The 21,504-nt window shown below is 36.8% G+C and overlaps 1 protein-coding gene across 1 annotated transcript; it reads left to right on the top strand.

The window, feature by feature from the left end:
- Positions 1-5,170: 5,170 nt before the first annotated feature.
- Positions 5,171-20,378, top strand: LOC311079235 (apoptosis regulator BAX). The gene is made up of 6 exons (XM_084108480.1): positions 5,171-5,516; positions 8,163-8,211; positions 8,965-9,126; positions 10,943-11,075; positions 15,061-15,165; positions 19,639-20,378. The coding sequence occupies exons 1-6, from the start codon at positions 5,450-5,452 to the stop codon at positions 19,735-19,737; spliced, it is 615 nt and encodes a 204-aa protein (XP_083964606.1). The 5' UTR covers positions 5,171-5,449; the 3' UTR covers positions 19,738-20,378.
- Positions 20,379-21,504: the final 1,126 nt, after the last annotated feature.

Genomic DNA, 21,504 nt, shown 5'->3' with positions numbered 1-21,504 from the left:
TTCTTTGTATAAGTGCAATAATGTAAACATGATTTGTTCTGCACTAATCCACTGCACAATGTGATGTTACAAATGTATTGAAGAACATTCCTTTATGTGTGAGAAAAAAGTATCAAACTTCTGATTATTTATGTAAGAGAAGATACTGTGAACTGAGAATGAGAAAGAAAGTGATAGTGGTAATGCACTCTCCATGGGAACTATATGTCCATTACTCACCCCAATCTAAAACAGTTCCATTAACAAGTTCCCATACACTGACCACTTCCTCTTATCCCCATATTTCCTGTCACAATTCTCAGCTTAAATTAAAACAGGCTGGTGGATCAGCTTGCAATCCATCCCAAAACAGTCAAAGTGAAGGCTTGTCACGCAGCCTAGTTGTTCTTAGGATGGTCTGAATATTTTCTCACAGGCTCAGTCAAGTCAAGTAAACTGAGGGTCATTTGGAGACTCCAGGTCATTTGAAAATGAAGGATCTACACCAAGAACAAAGAGAAACATCCTTTCCATTAACTGTCCAAAACATCCCCTCCCATAAATCTCAGGGACTGTGATGACCAACAGCATCGTTTGGCTCAAGGCAGTGTGTATGTGTGTGTGTGTGTGTGATGGTAACAGTTATGGTTATGGCAATGCTGAGGACTGGCCGTCGTGGGACTAAGTCTGGAATTTTTGTAGGGAGAGCTTGAACATCCTGTGTGCTGGGGAGGATGTTTTCCTCGGTCACAGAAAAACACTCCAATAATGGACATCATTGATCTAACTGCCCTCTTATTCAATTAATCTTTTTTTATTTTTTATGTTCTATTCCTGTATCATGGATTTATATATAAATTCCACAAAGTATATTTAAAAAGTTCCTCACATTTGAAATATAAATGGATCATATGATGCTTGTGCAGGTCAGATCTTCCACAATGGGATTTTACAGTGTGTTCACACTTGGCAGGTTTAATTCAGTTTAAACAAACTCTGGTGTGATTGCTCTGGTAATGCGTTTCAGTTGAGTAAGTGTGAACGCTGCCATCTGAACCCTGGTCGCACCAAACAAGCGGACCGAGACGCCGAAAAGAAGAGTCTTGATCCGCATCCAAACAAACTGAAATATGAACACAACACGGACCAAAGACATCTAAACGAACCAAAAACAAGACATGATGTCACAAAATGCAACCCTAAAAAGGACAGAGTGCTCAAGCATAACGTTTTTAATTCTCATCATAGTCGTGATATTGCCCATCACATTTCGGTTCAGGCATCAGAAGCGCGTCTCCTCGCAGCAGATCTTCATTGTGTGTGTGACGGAGGGATTCCTGCCGCTGTTTTGACTCCTTTACACATTTTATAAACTATGTCTGGTTAATTTCCCCCCCATGTTTAATACTGTAAAGCTGGTGCGTTAAGCAATCTATAAATGTGATGTGACTTGACTGATGTGTCGAACTGCAGAGCTGGTGCAAACATCCACATTGCTATGATCTGATGCTTTCTGAACTGCTGTTTTCTCACCGCTGCCATTTTTGTTGTGTGTTTATTTTGTTATTGAGAGGAAAGCGCACAGCACATATTCATCTAAACGTCGCTGTTGGCCGGGGCCGAGAGCCACGGGAACGGAGTGAGTGTTAATGAACATCACCTGTGCGCCATAACGGTCTCGTGTCCCGTGGAGGAGCTCCGGAAGGATAAAAGGAGGAGTGACGACAGTGCAAAACCAAAGAAGACCAGGCCTGGACGTTATGTTGTTTTGTTTTAGTTTATGTGGCAAAACAATCCATAAAATCCCCAAAAATTGTATCCATAAACAAAGAACGAAAAATAACTTTGATGCGAGAATATGAGTGTGTTTTGCAAACATCTTCCGTTTCACCGAGAACCCGTGTTTCATTCTTAAATTAAGCAGTTTTTTAAACAAATTGTGTGAATGAATGACTTGTTGAAAAAGCACGTCCGCTCCTTGCATCAAAACTGAAAGTATAAGTTGCTTATATGAACAGACAGTCTTCCTCACGGACAACTGGAGTTATAGAAAGGTCTCAGTCATGTTGGACTGTATATGTCTATAAAAACGACAAATTTCAATGTAATATGTGACATGGGTAAATTTTTTGAAATTGAGATTTATACATAATCTGAAAACTGAATAAATAAGCTTTCCATTGATGTATGGTTTGTTAGGATATGACAATATTTGGTCGAGATATGACTATTTGAAAATCTGAAATCTGAGGGTGCAAAAAAAATCGAAACATTGAGAAAATGTCCTTTAAAGTTGTTCATTTATGTTCGCGATTGTGCAGCATTCACTCACAAAAATAAATGTTTTATATCTTTATGGTAGGAAATTTACAAAATATCTTCATGGAACATGATCTTTACTTAATATCCTAATGATTTTTGGCATTAAAGAAAAATCTATAATTTTGACCCATACAATGTATTGTTGGCTATTGCCACAAATACACCCGTGCGACATGTGACTGGTTTTGTGGTCCAGGGTCACATATATGAAAAAAAAAAAAAAAAAAAAAAAATCATTGCATTACCAGTACTTGAATTTTAATGTATTGTATTTTCAGGGTCTGAAATTGTATAATTAAGCTGTGAATAGACCTATTTTAATTCAAAATATTTCACACGCATTTTACATAATCATTTTCAGGTTTGGGAGTCAAAAAAGGTTAAAGCATGCTGTTCAAAAAACACACTTTCAATAACATTCACCACGAAATGTAGACATCTGACATTTACAGGTCACTACCATGTCTGCAGAAGAACTAAACCCATATTTTACGTGATTGCCATAAAACTAGACAAGGCTAGAATAAGTACATATTAAATGTTACAAATAAAAAACAAAGCTGACCATGAGATAAGAGGCCAGTCTAAATGAAAGGTGATGTTCGTACAGCACACAAGTTGTGGGAAGGCTGGATTCTTTTCCTTCAGTACTATCATCTTTCTTTTGTGGTGGTAATCTTGCGGTTAGACACACCTATCCAGGCCTCTACTCAAACTGAGTGCATAGGCTAAGCCTGAAGCCTAATGAATGTATAGTGGGAAGGGCTGGGTTTGTTATAAAAGGAGCTGGAGGTTTATTATGAGAGTGCTGGTCCTGCTGAGGTGAGGAAGAAATTGTCATGACATAGGATGAATTACTATTCCAAAGTGGAAAGCGACTGTCTTACTTTCTGTAATGTTAAAGGAGAACTCCGGTCAATTTTAACATTGAGCTCATTTTTTTGTAAATTTGGAGTGCTGTCAGTACAGAGAACAACGACAAAAATCGGTGTTGCCTACATCCTCTTTTTAAAATTTGCACAATGTTGACTTCAATGGGGCATATTTTAAACCTGCTTTTACCCTCTTAACATCCTTGATGTGTCATTACAAGTGCACAGCCATGTTAGATGATTCCTTCGGAGTGAACGCGGGTGAATCTGACTGCAGTAGATGTGAAATATATGAATAAAAGTGATGTTATTTCAGCCAGCGCACATACCTGTATTTACATCCTGTTTTCGGTTGAAGTCCACAGTAGTCAATTGTCGAGTTCAAGTGCATAGGTTTAGTTATGATCACGCGCGTGAACTCGACAATCGACTACTTTGGACTTCAACCGAAAACAGGATGTAAATACAGGTATGAGCGCTGGCCTAATTAACTTAATTTTTATTCATATCTTTCACATCTACTGCAGTCAGATTCACACGCGTTGACTCTGAAGGAATCACTCACATTGGCTGGGCACTTGTAATGACACATCAAGGATGTTAAGAGGGTAAAAGCAGGTTTAAAATATGCCCCATTGAAGTCAATAGGGTGCAAATTTTAAAAAGAGGATAACACGGTGTAGGCAACACCGATTTTTGTCGTTGTTCTCTGTACTGACAGCACTCCAAATTTACAAAAAAATGAGCTCAATGTTAAAATTGACCGGAGTTCTCCTTTAAGAGGCTAAAAGCAGGTTTAAAACTTGCCCCATTGAAGTCAACAGGGTGCAAATTTTAAAAAGAGGATAACACGGTGTAGGCAACACCGATTTTTGTCGTTGTTCTCTGTATTGACATCACTCCAAATTTACAAAAAAATGACCTCAATGTTAAAATTGACCGGAGTTCTCCTTTAAGTGGGAACTGGCTCTCACAAATAAAAACATGCAATTTGGCAACAATACATGCATATATTTTTGTAATGGACCTATCCCCTTGCTCAGATTGCTAAATGATATGGCTTATTTTTAGAAAACTGACACTAATGCTCGCCTTTACTCAGTCTGATAGTGACATCTGGTGGTGCATAATGTTCGTCACAGTCTATATAGACTCTAATAGCAGATCACATTTTATAAACATTCACTGTTTCAGAAGAGGAAACATGTGGGTGGTCCAGCATCGGCTACTTGTGCAAAATATACAGGGGATTAATAAAGATGAATCTCCAACCAACCAACCAAAATAAATAAATAAATAAATAAAAAAGATGGATGGATGGATGATAGATAGATAGATAGATAGATAGATAGATAGATAGATAGATAGATAGATAGATAGATAGATAGATCTCACACCCTCTATGATTTTTTTTAAATGAATGAATGAATGAATGCATAAATAAATAAATAAGATGGATGGATGGATGGATGATAGATAGATATACCCCACACACTCTATGATTTTTTTAAATAAATAAAAAAAGACTTTGCAATAGGACAGCACACTATTATTCATATTCCCTTGCATAATTGTATCTGTAGGCCTATATATAATTTTTGTATATTGTGTAGTAGGCCTAGCCTATATTGTGTGTACGTTGTCTTGTAGTATGTGTTGCCTATATTGTATAATGATTTATCTTTGTAATTTTATTATATTTATTTTTGATTTTTTTCTTTCTTTTTTTCGGTTTACTGGAAGCTTCAGCAAGACATTGAATATCATTCTGATTCTAATAAAACTACCCTGTTTATTTTCGGTGGGCTTTATAGTAAAGATGCCATAATGTTCATAATGAGAAAATACAACTTACACAATTGAGTAATTAGACAGAATTACACCATCTTGATTGATGTGTGACACAATTAATATAACGGGAAGAAAGAATGTTTGTTGTTTAGTATTAGCACAAGCTCACATTATCGCATTATTATCAGCATCTCCATTTCCGCGTTGTTTCCACGGCTTTAACGCGTTCCTATGGATTGGTGGAGCTCTTCTTAAAGCCTCTCGACCACTTTTTTTAAAACTTTCATAGCCTATCATGTTTTTATCATTCTAATGGTAATCCCGAAGAGGACTTATAACCACAAGCGTCGATAACGCGACTAGATTATGTTGTGTTTTGTTGGAAACTGTGAATTTAGCGGATTCAGACATTGTTAGGCTGCTCCGGCTAACGTAGTTAGCAAAGCTATTAGTTTAGCCGGGCGGTGTTTGCGCTGAATAAAACCATGGCCGATGCCAACAATGGTGAGAGGACAGACGAAAACGAGCTGAAGGGGGCAACAGGTGGTGAAGGTAAGACCAGGTACAACTTTTAAACGAATTAAAGTGAGTTTTGTGAACTAGCCATCCATTTTCAGCTCTTTGAGCTAGACGTAACGTCACAGATTTCTTCGACGGTGACTTGACTAGAACTGAGACTCTGAATCTTAATAAGGATAAATATATATTCCGTTGATAATATATGGTGATTTTTCAGTTTAATGAGTTCATTGTATGTCGTGTTTAGCCTTATAATCCGCTTCTGGCGTTTCGTTTAAATTATTATGGAACTTTCTATTTAGATTTATGTTTGTATTACCAGATTATGAGCAATAAACATAATGAGCAAGAAACAGACAACTATCGCTTGCATATTAAAATATAATTAATTTTCTTTTATGGAACTTCCTCTGATGTCATAATTACCTAAATAGTTTCTGACGTATATCGGGGCGTGTTGGGGTTTTTCTGGCCTGTCAAAATAGTGATGTTTTCAAACTATTCGCTTTTCATTTGTGCAGTGGCCCTCCTTTTTTACACCATTACTGGGTCAATGTTTTGACCAGGCTTAGAGTGAATATAAATAATCTGATTATCGTCTGCATAGAAGTGATAATTAAGCCTGAGTGATCTTAAGAGCAATCCAAGAGGAAATAGCCTGGCCTTATATAAATGCTAAAAAGTAAGGGCCCTAAAATTGAACCCTGAGGGACACCAGTAGGAACAGAGACAATCTCAGACCCGAAACCACAAACTGACAGCGATCATCAGAGAAATAAGATCTAAACTAGGCGAAAACAGTCTCAGAGACACCAAAGACGGTTGAGTAAGAGGTTGTGATTATAGTTATTTGATTTATTTTTTGGTTCTCAAGCAGGGGGTCTTAGCAAACATTCAAGATGACTTGGATGATCTACACAAATGCAAGACAAAACAAGCATTAAAATAAGCAAAATTTTTCATTTTAATTCAGCACTTCAACAAATGCTTTTTTCCCCTATTAAAAATTTACATGAAATAAAAGAACCAGGATTTCCACTGTCTAGAAATAAGCCTAGACCTTCTAGACTTGGAAACATAATGTAAAAATTAAATAAATCCTATAACACCAGTGGGCAGTTTTATATATATATATATATATATATATAAAAAAATCTAGTTATGTCAAGCTTTAAAATATTTTATTTGGTAAATCATGAACGACTGGAAAAGTCTTATGGCCTCAAAAAGGTTGAGAACCACTGGTCTAATATGTTCTTGTCTCGTCACATTAGATTTACATAAATCACGTAAATGAAAGCCTATATTTTCTAGTTAAAAATAGGTTGTTTTCTGCCAGTTGTTTAACATTTCTATTGTAAAACAGTTGTCAAATAAATATTATGTTTACATGTGACAATCCTCACACTTTCTCACTTTTAAAACTTAAGCGCGCCTTCTTTGATTTGATCGTCTCAAGCACAAGGAAGACAACCCTATACATTTATTTTTTTAACAACTAACAGAGCGGTGCGTATGGAGTGTAATTTGGTCATATGTAATAGCAGTGGACTTGTGTCACTCAGTGGTGACCCTGCACTAAAGCCCTGTTTACACCTGATATTAAAGATTAATTTTAGTTGATCGGGTCCTCCCAATAAACCCTCCCGTAGACTCTCTCCCCTCAAAGAAATCAGGACAGAAGTGGTTAAAGTGGACAAAAGAGATGGATTAAAACACCAGGTGTAAACGGGAATGTGTCTCCCTCGTCTACTTGTGATCCGATCGGCCAAAACGCATCTTAATACCAGGAGTAAACAGGGCCAAAAAGACAAAAAATTATTTGTTCACTCGGTCCAAACAATCAGATTCTCCTTCACATCTCGTACTCGAATGTTTTTGGCTCATCCTATAGTGAAGATTATTTTAGAATTAAAGGTGAATGATGAATGAATGTTGTAGTCTCAGAATTAAAGGTGAATGATGCAACATAACTCCAGCAGGGGTCACTCATACTTCATCATATAAATATTAAACAGTTACTTTTTGCTGAAATGCATAACTGCAGCAACACACAATACTGATGTAATAATGTCACAGGTGTGTATGATTGTAGAGTAAGGCTCAACCAATCATAATCAATCTATCTGTTTTATAATGGGTCTTTATAAAAAAAAAAAAAATTAAAATATAGATGGATTGATATAAATAAATAATACATCTAACATTACATTAATTTAGTAGAAACTATAGAGCAGTACTATAGTCAATTTTAGGAAGATTGATCATCTTCAAACACCCACTACAACAAATTCACATTCAGAAACTAATGACATCAAGCATAAGGGCTATTCTTTAAATTAAAATGTATGTTTTAAAGCTATTTGAGATTTGACCAGCAAACTTTAAAACAAGATGGTGACAAGACGACGGGAAGTGAGAATAAACATTTGGCTATAGGGTACTCTGGCTGCACCACCACAAAACTTCTCATAAACATGTGGCACGACCAGCCAGTATCAAAAAAAGGGAAGTTGGGAGGTCAGGGTTCACCACATTTATACTTCCATCTCACACCATTATCACGCCCAGGAACACAAAGTTTGCTTCCTGTACTTTGACCTTGTTTACTTTTGATCATACTCAGTGTTATGAAGATTATTGTTCACATGAACTCAATTTAATATTCTTTATTTTCAGATGTCGTGGATGATGTAATCCTTGAGCAGGGTGCTGTTCTGCTAAGAGGGTAAACTCATGTAATCCTCAATTTCATATAGGCCATATACAGTCAAACCAAAAATTATTCAGACACCAGATATCATTTTTGATATAGTGGCTGCAGGACACTATAGTTCATGTATGTAAGTGAGGAAAGCAAAATACACTAATCTGTGACAGCCCACCCCCCCACCTTTCAATTCATATCCACTTCATACTTATTTACTGCTGGGCTTAAAGAAATGAATGTGTTGTGCCATTGTCAATCCACTGATGTTCATCCTAACAAACTCTTCCTGGAAATTTTTTATTTAATTTTTAATTTAATATGAAAAAATTCTTCATACAGTGACTACCAGTAAAAATTATGCAAATTTGGGACCAAAAATTGTTCAGACACTTTGACCTGAACATGTTTTGCTGAAGTGTTTTTTCTTTAATCCCTAATGTGACCCTTTTACACCACAGACTGAACAAAATGAAGCATTGCTTGGTAATTGGTTGAGCTAAATTGGTATTATCTAATTGTGTAGTTAAATTAAACAGCTGACAGATATTCAACATAATTAATTTATGAGTCAGTCTAACAGAAGGATGGACAAAACCAGTGAAATATCAACTCATATACATATAGAAACATAAACTGTGATAATGTTAGGAATGTTGAAGGTGTCTGAATACATTTTGGTTTGACTGTATAATGTTATATATTATATGGTCATGGTCATGTGAATGAATGCATCTCTCTCACTGTTACTGCGCTTTGGTTTCTCACATCTAGGTATATTGTTGAGCGAGTTACTGTAGATGATCCATCTATGCATGTGAGCCATGAGGATCTGGGAGGAAGACCTCAGGAGGGAGATGATCCTCAAATCAAAGAGGTCGTAGGTCAACTTTTGAAGATAGCCGATGACCTTAACCAGAATGCTGAGCTTCGACAGTACGTTTTTCATTTTGTTTCAGCTCATTTTGTCTTTTTGTGAATATATGAGGTTTTGTGAGGTTTCACAATTTAAGTGTCTAATCCAGTGGTTATCAAAGCTTATCAAAAGCCTGTCCTATGATTCCGGTCCTGGCTAATATAACCACATGATGTTTATTATCATATTAAACATTGCAACAGACATTTATAATGCAGTTTATCTTTTGGCATGTTCTGCTGTAATTATGACAAAGCAGTTTGTTTTCAAACTTCTTTTGATTAACAGAAACTGGCTTTAATATATGAAGTTAAACAATTATATTTTGGATTCCAGAGTTTTTATGAACTGTTCTTTACTAAAATAATAGCTGTTGATAATTCTTCAAAGGGATAGTTTACCCTAAAATGAAAATTAAGTCATATATTACTCTGGTGTTCTATTGCTATATACTCTACTTTCTTTTATGGACCACAAAAGAATAATAATAATAAAAAAAAATTAATATATAATTTAACAAAAACACCCGATACTTTTTTTGTGAATTCTAGATGTTGTATTTCACGCTAATCTTGCGCTTTTGCTAATCATGATTTCTCACAACTTGAGTTATAATGACTACCCATAGTAATATTAGTAATTTTACATGCATAGCATTTTCTCTTCAAAGAGATCATTCTGAGAATTTTGCAGTTTTATGTGGAAGTTTGTTTCCAAAAATGACAATTGCGTTTTTTTTATCTCACAATTCTATAAATGGCATTAACTACTCTTGGCCCGGAAATGTAATGCACAGTATGAATGTATCTTCTGCTGTATCTTTTTTTGTGAAATAGAAACTGAAATAGTAAGTATTTAAACCAGTAGTTTCGATTTTGCTTAAAAGATGCACTCATTAATTCTGCGACTTAAGCCGACCCCTAAAGGCATGGATGCAAAAGCAAACCTTTTCAGTTACAGACTTTTGTAGAAATGCTCTATTTACAGCCAGCTATGATTCATTTATTCCTTACAGTATGTTATCAGGATAAGAGGAAAAAGTATTTGACTGGTCATGTGATCTGAAATGGCTTTTATTAGGGGTCTCAATCTCATGTGGGTGTAGATCATTTAAAAAAAAAAAAAAAAAAATTCAAAAGTACAATTTTTTTTAAGAGTGAAACCATTTAATGAGGAACAAAAGACTGAATGATGGCACTTTAAAGATTGCAGAAATCTGTGAATGTTTTAGGCTAGTCATAAAAGTTACAGAAGCCATCATACACACCAATCTTTTGGCAACATTCGTCTGAATGTAGAACACTGACAGTTTTCGGGGTTTTTTAATGCTTAATTTATGTTTTCTTTTCAGGGAAAATCTTTTTCCTGGGAATTTCAGCAGACAGGCTTTTTTTTTTTTGCACTGCACTTAATCCTTGTTTTATATATTTTTAAACCCTGGGTCAAGGGTAGTTTTAACCCTGGGTTAGGAAGCCCTGCTTCAAACCAAACCTTTTTGGAGGGTTAAACCCAAATTACAGTGGAAAAATATTTTCAGTGTCTGGGATAAAAGTTAAACAACAACAACCACATTAACTGGTGTGCAGAAAAAGCCCTAATATTGTAGTTGTATGTTGTTTACAGTGTGACATTTCAAAACCTGACTACATTGGTTACTAAACCAGGATGAAGAATGAACAGTGTGCAATATAGAACAAGATAACGATCCTTTGTCATAACCGAATGATTTTCATTTGATTCCTCCATTTACCATACGGATGGTGTTTTATTAAAAAAAGTATGGTAGTAGAGTTTGGGAACCCCATAACATACAGTACACCTCTTTTCCCCTCACAGTCTCATCAGCACTGTTCAGGCAAACTGCGCTCAGGACGTCTTCATGACTGTGGCCAGGAGCATCTTTGATGATGGCATCAACTGGGGACGCGTGGTGGCTCTGTTTCACCTCGCGTATAGGCTCATTTACATGGTAAAACTCTCATTTGGCCTTTTATTTCAAAACGCCATTGTGGTATACATGATTTATTTAGTTAACTTTTAAATATTTTAATTGAGAATGTGAAACAATTATCTCACCATTTGTTCTTCACTCAAAGCGTCAATGGCATTGAATTATTAATTAAGAAAAGGAAATAATAATAAAAAACTCCATCACTGCATTCTTCATGATTTATTAAAGGGATAGTTCACCCAAAAATGAAACTTCATTTACTCACCCTCACGTCGTTCCAAACCCATAAGACTTTGCCAATCTTTAAAACACAAATGAAAATATTTTTCATTAAATCAGAGAGATTTCTGTCCCTCCATTGAAAGTCTGTTCACCCAGAACTCTGACGGTTCAAAGCTTTCATGAAGAGATCGAAAAATAAATCATTATGAATTAAGCGGATTAATCCAAGTCTTTTAAAGAGACATGATTGCTTAATATGAACCGATTTAATTTAGGCTTTTATTCATGTATAAACATTGATCAGTGAACGTGCATAGAGCACTCAAATCTGGTAAACGGATGCACAACCGTAGTTGTTTGATGCGTGAGAACCAATGAGGTTCATTCTTGTGTTACACAGCAAATTTGAGCTTCAGCAAGAACCAATGAGGTTCATTCTCGTGTTACACAGCAAATTTGAGCTTCATCAAGAACCAATGAGGTTCATTCTCGTGTTACACAGCAAATTTGAGTTTCCACAAGAACCAATGAGGTTCATTCTCGTGTTACACAGCAAATTTGAGTTTCATCAAGAACCAATGAGGTTCATTCTCGTGTTACACAGCAAATTTGAGCTTCATCAAGAACCAATGAGGTTCATTCTCGTGTTACACAGCAAATTTGAGTTTCCACAAGAACCAATGAGGTTCATTCTCATGTTACACAGCAAATGTGAGCTTCCTTAAGAACCAATGAGGTTCATTCTCGTGTTACACAGCAAATTTGAGCTTCATCAAGAACCAATGAGGTTCATTCTCGTGTTACACAGCAAATTTGAGCTTCATCAAGAACCAATGAGGTTCATTCTCGTGTTACACAGCAAATTTGAGTTTCCACAAGAACCAATGAGGTTCATTCTCGTGTTACACAGCAAATTTGAGTTTCCACAAGAACCAATGAGGTTCATTCTCGTGTTACACAGCAAATGTGAGCTTCCTTAAGAACCAATGAGGTTCATTCTCATGTTACACAGCAAATGTGAGCTTCCTTAAGAACCAATGAGGTTCATTCTCATGTTACACAGCAAATGTGAGCTTCCTTAAGAACCAATGAGGTTCATTCTCGTGTTACACAGCAAATGTGAGCTTCCTTAAGAACCAATGAGGTTCATTCTCGTGTTACACAGCAAATGTGAGCTTCCTTAAGAACCAATGAGGTTCATTCTCGTGTTACACAGCAAATTTGAGTTTCATCAAGAACCAATGAGGTTCATTCTCGTGTTACACAGCAAATTTGAGTTTCATCAAGAACCAATGAGGTTCATTCTCGTGTTACACAGCAAATGTGAGTTTCCACAAGAACCAATGAGGTTCATTCTCGTGTTACACAGCAAATTTGAGTTTCATCAAGAACCAATGAGGTTCATTCTCGTGTTACACAGCAAATTTGAGTTTCATCAAGAACCAATGAGGTTCATTCTCGTGTTACGCAGCAAATGTGAGCTTCCTTAAGAATCAATGAGGTTCATTCTCGTGTTACACAGCAAATGTGAGTTTCATCAAGAACCAATGAGGTTCATTCTCGTGTTACACAGCAAATTTGAGTTTCATCAAGAACCAATGAGGTTCATTCTCGTGTTACACAGCAAATTTGAGTTTCATCAAGAACCAATGAGGTTCATTCTCGTGTTACGCAGCAAATTTGAGTTTCCACAAGAACCAATGAGGTTCATTCTCGTGTTACGCAGCAAATGTGAGTTTCATCAAGAACCAATGAGGTTCATTCTCGTGTTACACAGCAAATTTGAGCTTCATCAAGAACCAATGAGGTTCATTCTCGTGTTACGCAGCAAATGTGAGCTTCCTTAAGAACCAATGAGGTTCATTCTCGTGTTACACAGCAAATGTGAGCTTCCTTAAGAACCAATGAGGTTCATTCTCGTGTTACACAGCAAATTTGAGCTTCATCAAGAACCAATGAGGTTCATTCTCGTGTTACACAGCAAATTTGAGTTTCCACAAGAACCAATGAGGTTCATTCTCGTGTTACACAGCAAATGTGAGCTTCCTTAAGAACCAATGAGGTTCATTCTCGTGTTACACAGCAAATGTGAGCTTCATCAAGAACCAATGAGGTTCATTCTTGTGTTACACAGCAAATTTGAGCTTCAGCAAGAACCAATGAGTTCCTTGCCACTATGGCTTGCACATGAGGGAACTAAAAATATAATGTACTATGTACAACGTGTTATGTGTAAGTATAATGCTGTGATGCTCAATTTAACCCCTTAGCCTGAAATTTTAACCCTGTCATTTATATGCATCATTTATCTATGGCAGTGATGCATATTACCAAATATTAATTACGGCTGTTTCACACATACTCTTTGCAGTGCGTATGCGGTGCATATTTTTTTCCGCACACATGTGAACAGGTTCTAGCTTTCACACTGCATGCGGATGCGGTAAGTCAATGCGTTCCAGGTGTGGCGTATATATTAAAGTGACAGTGTATGGTTCGTGGTCAAAAATAACACAGATTGACATGAAAATGCAGTAATCTCAACATAAATGCATTTAATTAAATTATACTATATTTTTCACTGTCATTTTTTTAATTTTTCTTTTTTTATGTAAGCACGGGCTTAAGCAAAGAAAACTACACATTACCTCAACAACGCTACGTAATGGATATTACTCGTTTCTTCGTGGAGGTGGACAACAGGTTCTTCGTGAATTTTTGTTGTATAAAGATTTAAATACAAAAGAAAAGGTATGAGAGACGACTGTTTTTGTCAATTGTATGTTTTAATCTGAAATTTTTTAGAATAAGTACATTTAAATGTTTTGCCACTTGCTTGAGCAACTTAATATATAAATCTAGATACAAGTAATACATTGAATAATATGTTTTATTTATGTATTTATCGAGTTTAAACGTGAATACGTCTGTGAAAGAGTGTAGAACTACTGAGTACAAATAGAATCGCAATGCTGACAAACCTTTTATATTTTTTTTTATATAAGATCCTGATAATAAAAATAGTAATTTGAAATAAAAAAAATAGTGAATAACTGTTGTGTTTGTGGTACAGCCGCGGATCAGTTTCGCAATACAAACGCAGCATATGTGACTACACAAAATTGTTATAAATTCATCAAAACCTTATAGATTTCTTAATCCTCAATATCACCACATAACAAATTAATAACTCCAACCTACAACTCCTGAAAGTATATCCAGCTTTACCTGCATCAATAGGTTAATTCTCGTGTTACACAGCACGTTTGAGCTTCAGGAAGAACCAATCAGGTTCATTCTCGTGTTACACAGCAAATTTGAGCTTCTGCAAGAACCAATGAGGTTCATTTTCACGCATCAAACAAGCATGCTTGAGCTTCCGTTAACCATATTTTAGGCCTTCTATGTATGTTCGCTGATCAGTGTATGATAATAAAAGCTTTAATTAAATCCGTTCATCATATAAAGCATTTGTGTTTCTTCAGAAGACTTGGATTAAACCACTTGATTAATATGGATATATTTTACGATCGTCAGTGTTTTGGGTGAATAGACTTAAAATGGAGGGACAGAAATATCTCAGATTTCCTTAAAATATCTTTATTTGTGTTTCAAAGAGGAACAAAAGTCTTATGGGTTTGGAACAACATGAGAGTGAATAATTGCTAATAGAATTTCTTTTCTTTTTTTTCTTTTTTTTGTGTACTAACCCTTTATGGATGGCTCTACTTTTTTCGATAATACAGATGTATAAAAACCTGATTACTTTTCATTCCTCTAGGCCTTGACTCAGAACCACTTTGAAATTATCAAGAGGATCATTAGCTGGGTTTTACAGTTTATGAAGGAAAACATTTCTGCCTGGATCAGACAGCAAGGAGGATGGGTAAGTTGTGGTTTTTGTATGTGTTGTCTGGCCACCCATGTGGAGCCACACAGGTCGAGCCAGACATGGGCCACCACACACACACACACACACACACACACACTGGAAGTACATGAGCACAAACCCAGACACATCCCGTCTAGGAATACCCAGACACACAAACCCACTGACTCAGAATGGCACGCGGCTAGATAGTAATGATCTGATTCTTACACCTCTTTATCTTGAAAATATGTATCAAGAATGCCTATTTTTGTACTTCATCACTCATACATCAGTAAGATGTGGTTTGCATGTGCTCTGCAGAGCCTCCACTGGGCTGGCTGCATTTCCCGGGGCCACTCAAGTTTAATAGCACACATATGATCATAAAGGAAGCAGAATGTGGGGTGCTGGGTTTAGACTTCAAACACTCGGGAGTCATGGAGCGTACTGTGGCCCTGAGAAACTGCCATATACTAAACACGTGACAATATTTACAGTGCACCAAGCAGCATGAGCCTGAAGAATGCAAACCCAGTGAGGGAGGAGATGTGACGCTTGTGTGCTTGACCCTCATTTTTAGGGATTTGAGGAGGATCAGGCACCTGCTGTTTAGTGTTTCTGAGATTGAACTGCAGGGGAATATGCCACCAATATTACAATTCAATCAGTGCGGTAACATATCTACTTAATTACTGACATTATTATTTTTTGACTATAGCCAGTGGAGGAGTTTTTCGTTCCTTGCCACTATGGCTTGCACATGAGGGAACTAAAAATATAATGTACTATGTACAACGTGTTATGTGTAAGTATAATGCTGTGACGCTCAATTTAACCCCTTAGCCTGAAATTTTAACCCTGTCATTTATATGCATCATTTATCTATGGCAGTGATGCATATTACCAAATATTAATTACGGCTGTTTCACACATACTCCGTTTGCAGTGCGTATGAGGCGCGTATTTTTTTCCGCACCCATATGAACAGGTTCCAGCTTTCACACTGCATGCGGATGCGGCCCGTCATATTAAAGTGACAGCGCATGGTTCGTGGTCAAAAAGAATACGGATTGCCATGAAAATGCAGTAATCTCAACATAAATGCATTTAATTAAATTATACTATATTTTTCACAGTCATTATTATTTATTTTTTTGTTTAAGCAAGGAAAACTACACAGTACCTCAACAACGCTACATAACGGATCAGTTTCGCAATGCAAACGCAGCATATGTGAAAGCTGCTCCTGTACTGCATACGCATTGTACACGGAGTATGTGTGAAACAGGCATTAGGCTTGTCAATACACCAAATTGCTATAAATTGATCCAAGCATTAAATATTTTATAATCCTCAATATCACCACATAACAAATTAATAACTCCAAACTCCAACTCCTGAAAGTATATCCAGCTTTACCTGCATAAATACAGAACACTTATCTCAAGTGATATATGCTATATATTCTAACAAATCTCAACTGCTTGATTGTTTATATTGTTGCATAATTTATACTATTATCGGCCAGCGATATATTTCAAGCTTTACCAGCATACATACAGTACACTCACATAAAGCAATATATACTACATAGCAAATCTCAGAGTAATAACTCCTAATCGATTTGAGATTGCAATTAATGTCATATTATTATTGCTCTTTTACACAAACAACAGAAAGCCATTCTTTTTTTAAAATCACATTATCATGCTGTAATTGGCGTACACTTTTCTCCATTATATATGCGGTTCATTGAGTCAGAAGCTTTCTCCACAACCTAATTTCTCTGAAGTGCTGCTGAAGTACATTGCATATGAGCACGACACTATCTTTGATCCCATGTTGTCTTTTACATCACACTCCGAGGTTTACGCACATGTGCACTGGTTGTGACACGCTAAAATATAGGCCTATAGATTGAAATGTGTATATGTATTTAAATTGAATGAAAGATATAGAATGGACTGCATGGGTGCATAATTGTTACTGAAAGGTTAATGTAACAGAATATATAAAGGTGAAGTAAGATTTTTTTTTTTTTTTAAATACATTCTCTTAACCCAGTTAATTGTTCATTGACTACTATTAGTATGCCATTCATTGGTTTATCTCCCTCAAAAGTGTAAAAATTGAGTCTCTCAGGCACCATCAAATCATTGAGAGCGGTCCACTCAGATCTGTCAATCACTTTCCAGCTTAACCTATAGCGTGAGTTGGGGGTGTGGCTTCTGTAGCAGGCGGAGCCAGAGGGCGTTTGATGGTGACATGTTCAAGACAAACAGATTCTAAGACCCCATTTACACCTGGTACTAACATCCATTTCAAATCACAAGTGGATAAAGCTAAATACTGGCATAATTATGTTCAAATATTAACGTGATTGGATCACATGATGCTTTCAAGAGGCAGTCGAAAACGCATGTGACAGCACTGGAACCTTAATCCTGATGCGTCCCACTGATGTGTGTAGTCATGTGCAAGACAATTTGCTGCATTTAGACCTTCAAAGATTAAACAGGTTATGAATATGTCAAAGCAAACGGTGCATTGTGATGCTACGCGCTACACTGGACACTTCAATACTATCATGCACCCATTCAGAAAGACAAATGTTTCAGTTTCTAATGTTTACTTTGTGTCCAGTGTAGGCAGACTCAAACTGGTGTGGCACGTGTCGTCATGTCAAAAATGATGACGATTAGGGGTTGAACGACTTTAGATTATTTTAAGTCAACATTTTGTACAAATAATCCTGAACCTCGATCTGAGACTCGAACACGGGTTTCCTTGTGCACAGCTATGGCGTATGACACAGCGCTCCTACATAACAGCTTATTTTAATCAGTTCTTTTGTGTTTGGATTGTTATATTTCTCACAGATTTCTGCTTGCTCAGTAAAACAGTAAAAATATGAATGCATTAGTGAGAGAGCGATTGCGTGTGAATTAAAGCTGCAGTCGGCAACCCTGGAAGATTGAGTGGACTTAGCCAAAATTTTGAATGTTTACAACTCTCATGCCCCTCCCCCACTATCAACTAATACCCTCCCATCAAGTTCGTGCTGGTCATTGCGTGTGCACCAGCTTTTCTGTGAACGCGCCTGTCTCATCAGCATCGATCAACACCATGGAGTACTCATAAAGTAAATGGTTGATAAAGCACAATTACCTGTCGAGAAGAAATGTTGCAAGCTCTGACCTCCTAGCTCTTGAGGTTAACCGAGGAATTGGAATCTTTTCCGCCATCACTCTTCATTACTGCGCGAACTTCAGGTGTGTGCATGTGATTGTAACGTGCGCGAGGGGGGAGTGGGATCTGTGGCGTGTGCACGACCTGTGATTGACAGTCAGATCTCACACCCCCCTGCGCTGATTGGACCCGATGATCTGGGAGCGGTGGATTTTTGCAAAACAAATAACACGCTCCAGATGGAGTTAGAAGCTCGGGTTTTTTTCTAAAACCACCTTATTTATGTTGTCCTGTCGGATTATAGTGTCGATTTCACTGAATATGATCAAAAAAATGTTGCCGACGGCAGCTTTAATTCTTCCTGGCAGCGTCTCTCTACTAATAGTGAAGCTGTGGGTTTTAGTTACTAAGAAATATATGCTAAAACTTTTCAGTTTCTAAGCTATTTTATTGATAAATCACAGAACAGTGTTGACTACATTTCTGCGCTACTGAATGTTTGTATGTGCGTGTGATGTGTGCGCTTCTGTCTGTGTGTGTGTGTGTGTGTGTGCGTTACAATGCAGCAGTGCATTAGTTCAGAACAGTGATTAACTTGCGTGTACAATAAGCTGTTTAAAACATAGATTCACCCGATAAATATTAAGCATCCAGATAGTATAATCAAACATATCTTGTGGAGCGCTCTCAGAGTATGCATTTATTTTTCATGTTAACTGTTGGAAACGGAGCGTAAAAGTGGACTTCAAAGATTTCTTATGCTGTTGCGCCCTCTATAGGCCACGATCAGCAACTAGTCGACGTCAAGCTTAAAGCGTCATGGGAGAGCATTGAAGTTGACTAGTCTGTGCAACTCCTAATGCAGATACGTTGGATGGGTTTATTATAAGTGAGATGCCCACAAGCACAGTGTTCGTATATTCAATTACTTACTCATGACACATAGCAACACAGCTAAATTGAAAGTTTTATTGAAAGTAGTCTACTTTCACCTGTTGAGACATTCCTTTACAAGCACCCGTAAGTGTAAATCGCGTGATGCGCTAAAGGGCCGTTTGTAAAATATGCTGTATTTTTGTAATACCTAGCATCACAGAAACTACATACTTCACCTTTATATTCATTACAAATCCCATCCCTTAATAGAAGTCATTATTCACAAGTTTCACTCTCTAATCTCTTTAGCACTTCGATGTCCATGCAAAAAATAAAATAAAATCCTTCATTTGATGGATGTCATTGAAGGTGTTGTGTTCATATGCAGTGTGTATCTAATGCTTTCTCTGGCCTGTGTTGCAGGAGGGCATTTTCCGCAGCGTGTCAAGATGGCGCACCGTGTCGTGCATCGCTGCAGTGGCGTTCATTGTAGCTGCTGTTTACTGGAAAAGAACTCGCTAAGATAAAAGTGAAAGTCTCGTGCCTGATTCTTAATTCTCACAAATGTGGAAACTCGTATCAAAAGCAATATAATGTCTTAGTGGTGCAATCAAGTGGACCAATCATGCTTCATGTAGGTTTGCTATGGTTAAAGACTTAAACAGAAACAGCCACTTTGACAGACACTAGCCTTTTATTGTGATTTTATGTTTTTTATTCCCTGTCTGCTGTTGTTCTCTCTATTTTTTTCTATTTCGGTTGAGTCAAGGAACATCTTTCGCCTTGATTTATTTATTTAAAGGGATGTGTTGCTCTACTGTGTTGGTTTTTAAGACATTGCACTTTTTCTCCACCAGTGCCTTTTTACTTTTCTGGCTCAGGTATCAAACTTTTAATGTGCCACAAAACATACCAGCCCTACCTCAGATCAGCTACATATGAGACCAACTGTTTACCAAATCATTGTCTTTCTAAGTATATCATTAGGAATACGGGGAACAGGGCTGAAAAACAGGTAGAATTTAATGTTTTAAGAACGCTAAACTTTTAAAATGCATTTTATGTGATCTAAATGATTGAAAGGTTTAGCATTTTATTGTTAAATACGGTTAATGTGGACATTTCTAGCACACCTTGAAATAAATATGATGATGAATTACTGAGATATGTCTATGTATATTTTTTCATATAAATTCCTTGCTGGTAATGCACGTTGTATTGTTTCTCTTTACCAAACCATGTGTTTTTTTTTAACATGTACCATGGGAATGCCATGGTATTCTTTGAAATGTATTCAGAACCATGTTATCTAACATGTTTATAAGATACCATCATTTAAAATGACAAAAAAATTTTACTAAAATTTACATGAAAACAAGCTATAAAAATAAAAGCTAATTCACAATATTAAAGGGGTGGTGTAATGCCCTTTTCACAAGATGTAAAATAAGTCTCTGATGTCCCCAGAGTGTGTATGTTAAAGTTGTCACTTTTTGAGGGTGAGCAAAAACGCACCGTTTTTGTGTCTGTCCCTTTAAATGCAAATGAGCTGCTGCTCCCGGCACAGGGGGCGGAGCTTCAAGAGCTCATGTGTTAGCAGCTCCGATTACTTCACACACACATGCACTGAAAATTTCAAAAACTTTTAGTCTTTTATGTTCAAACCGGAGTAAGACGGTGATGAAGAGGCAACATGTAGAAGCAACAGGACATTTTTGAATGATTAGTTGATGAATATATGTAGCTGATGTGTAATCTTCTAGTCATTGATTAGCATATATTCTGTCATGATAATCTATAAATCGTGTTCAGGGGGTGGGGTTTATGTAGATTTTAGGGTTGGTGATGTCACTAACCCGGGAGGAATGTTGTGTAGTCCCGACCAGCCAGTCCTTAAAAAGCAATTTCTTTAAAAGCAAATATCTCCCTTTGCTTTGAACTTTGAGCGTTGTAACTTTGCAGATGTTGTTTATGTTCAAACAGCAACATTACACACTAACTAAAGTTAGAAAAGTGAAATCATAATCAACCACCCTTTTAATAAAACTAAAATAACACTGCAATGTATACAAGTAGTGTCACAGTACTCTTATATGACCACTAAAGTCTTTGGTTGTGTCTCAAATCACACACGTGAGTTAGGTGCTTTTTTTGAACAAGTAATTACTTCAAGCACTAAAAAAGTATGTTCTGTATAGTATGAATGTAATCTGGATTCGGCATGTTGTCATTATCATGTGACCTACCAGTGCCAGTTGCGTCGCTTCACTGTTATTCACAAATCCTCTC

This window comes from Abramis brama (assembly GCF_963993115.1).
Source record: "Abramis brama genome assembly, chromosome: 3".
Taxonomy (NCBI): domain Eukaryota; kingdom Metazoa; phylum Chordata; class Actinopteri; order Cypriniformes; family Leuciscidae; genus Abramis; species Abramis brama.
This window is presented reverse-complemented; position numbering and strand designations above follow the sequence as displayed.